Genomic DNA, 2,669 nt, shown 5'->3' with positions numbered 1-2,669 from the left:
TTTTCACAACATAAAAGATATATTACATTTTAAAGCAATATTCTAGAAAATATTTTTTCAAAAATTTTATTAACCAATTAAGTACCTAGTACTTTTGTTTGACTATAAAACAAGGGTGAGATGCATTGGTGGTTTGGTACATGGCAAAACATATTATTGATGACAAAAAGATGCCCGCAAAGTGAATTAGAAGGCGACACACCAAATGTTTCGTTCCCATCTAAAACATCATAGTCTACTTTAATTTTAAATAATACAAGGGCGGCCGTCACAATGGATTTTCTTGGTCTTTCTTTGAATGTAACATATTCTCTTTAATTTCAATTCTATGATTACTCTAATATCAAGTTTAGATTTCTTCAAACCATTAACTTCAGTTAGGTAGTCTAACCATCTTCTTCGATATGATCTTTCACATTTCTGATCAAACATCAAATTCTTGAGCTTTATCTTAGCACACATAGTGTATTAGGTATATGTTATCCAATGAACCTTGTCCGGCGGCCTCGTGATCGTCTATGGCTTCTGAGCATTGTGGTTGCTCTGACGCTTCTCCTTCTCCTTCTCCTACTACTATCGTCTCAACGCTCAAATACACCCAACTTTTCAGACACTACAGATTATGATCATCGTCCACTTGCGAGGAGGAGGACGAATATGGCTTCGAAAGGGTCGACTAAGTCCCCACCAATCTTGGCTTATTTGATTCTAGGCACCCAAAGGAAAGAGAACAAGAGGATGTTGAGGCTGTTACAATCAATATATCATCCGAGAAATCAGTACCTTTTGTACCTTGACTCGTCTTCAACGCGCAAGGAAAGGATGGAGTTGGCCCTTCTGATCCATTCTCAGGCCATTTTTCAAGAGTTCGATAATGTCGATGTTGTTGGTAAAACTTATGCTGTCAACCAAATGGGAGCCTCAGGGCTTGCTGCTGTGCTCCATGCCGCCGCGGTGCTTCTCAAAATCAGTACAGATTGGGATTGGTTCATTCCATTAAGCATTTCGGATTATCCGCTTCTTACACAGGATGGTACCCAATATTTTTGCAGCTTTCAGGTTTTCAAGTAACAATAATAGTAATTGTACTGGCAGTTATTCGTACACATTTTTACAAGAGATTCTGACAAAATCCAGCATCTTAATAATAAATTCGACACCTAAATATACGTATACTAGGTGATTATAGTCCTGTTTGTACATCTTTGTGCAGATATCCTCTATGCTTTTACATCGCTGCCTAGGGATATAAATTTTGTTGGTTGTACAAATGACACCATCAAGCTCAAGAAGTAAGCACAATCCACCATTTCTTGAATCATTTTCTCGATTTTTCATGGTACGATAGATGCAACAATTGAATTAGAATCCAGTCTGCTTAGAAAAACCCAATTGTGGATGTAGCAGGAAGCAAAATTTGAGTGAGATTGCCGTCGACCCTAGTCTGTACCTCGCAAGAAAGGAGCCTCTTTTCTATGCCGCAGAAAGTAGAGAAAAACCGGATGCTTTTCGTGTATTTGGAGGTTGGTTAAACGGATCACTTACACAATTTGAGTAAGATTCATATGCATGTATGTATGTTGAATGGTGGGTGGTTCAGGTTCAAGGTGGATGATTCTAAGCAGAGGTTTGATGGAGCATTGTGTGAATGGATGGGACAATCTTCCAAGAAAGTTGCTTATGTACTTCAACAATGTGGCATATCCACTTGAATCATACTTCCACACTATACTCTGCAACACACCCGAGTTTCGAAACACAACAGTGATCGTGAAGAAGGATGATGATGACTACAACAAGCACAACACCTATCAAGATACAAACATAGCAATGTTCGGTGGTGCATTCGAAGAAAATGATCGTCTGCTGCGAGAGATAGACGAGCAAGTCCTGAATCGAGGTACGGACAGAGTCGTGGCCGGAAAATGGTGCAAGAAAACGAATGATACACAAGATTTCTGTTCGGTTGTAGAAGATATCGATGGAGTGGAGGAAGGGCATAGAGGAATTGAGCTCCAAAAATCGTTGTCAAGAGCCATTCAAGCTAGCAAATCAGGGGCGTGTGACCACATACTTATGCATACATAGTTCAGCCGATGATGATGAAATTTTTGAACATATTTTTAAGCACCTGTCTAGCTATACACGTAGTTGTGAAGAAAGACCCAACTACACAATTACTCATTAGTAATTAAACTCGCATTAATTATTTTATTTGATGTAATAAATGTTGTTTTCGACCATTTGAGATTTTTTTTTATCCACTGCTTGCATTATTAAGTTCAACGAAATTGTACCATCTGGGCAGGCATTAACTCAAAATTAATAAAGATCACCAACTAATCTCGTCACTACTACCCTAAGAACCAGTTTAGTAATAATCTTATGCAACACTCAGAGTAACAATAGGTGCATCATCGATAAAGATAAAGATTTGACATGTGAATTAATTATGGGAAATCAGAAGAATTTACAACTTATTAAATTTGATACACGACCAAGGGATTTTTCTCGGAAACATCAAAATCTTCGATCCGAAATTGCTAGATTAATGATAAAAAGTATACGTAATTAAGAATGTTGCAAAAAATGTGATAGCAGATTTGGAAACTCTAAACGAGATTGTCCCTCGTCTTTCCCAGTTTGTTCTTCAGAAAGAATATAGTGGG

At 37.9% G+C, this 2,669-nt stretch overlaps 1 protein-coding gene across 2 annotated transcripts; it reads left to right on the top strand.

The window, feature by feature from the left end:
• The first annotated feature begins 204 nt into the window (after positions 1-204).
• Positions 205-2,275, top strand: LOC140966651 (beta-glucuronosyltransferase GlcAT14A-like). Of its 2 annotated transcripts, none has more exons than XM_073426904.1 (4): positions 205-1,033; positions 1,214-1,292; positions 1,405-1,523; positions 1,601-2,275. In XM_073426904.1, the coding sequence occupies exons 1-4, from the start codon at positions 487-489 to the stop codon at positions 2,086-2,088; spliced, it is 1,233 nt and encodes a 410-aa protein (XP_073283005.1). In that variant the 5' UTR covers positions 205-486; the 3' UTR covers positions 2,089-2,275. The 2 variants fall into 2 exon arrangements, with proteins under 2 accessions (XP_073283005.1, XP_073283006.1); XM_073426905.1 differs by having other exon boundaries at positions 209-1,033; positions 1,408-1,523; positions 1,601-2,274.
• The last annotated feature ends 394 nt before the right edge of the window (positions 2,276-2,669 follow it).

This window comes from Primulina huaijiensis, unplaced genomic scaffold (assembly GCF_012295235.1).
Source record: "Primulina huaijiensis isolate GDHJ02 unplaced genomic scaffold, ASM1229523v2 scaffold207550, whole genome shotgun sequence".
Classification (NCBI taxonomy): Eukaryota; Viridiplantae; Streptophyta; class Magnoliopsida; order Lamiales; family Gesneriaceae; genus Primulina; species Primulina huaijiensis.
This window is presented reverse-complemented; position numbering and strand designations above follow the sequence as displayed.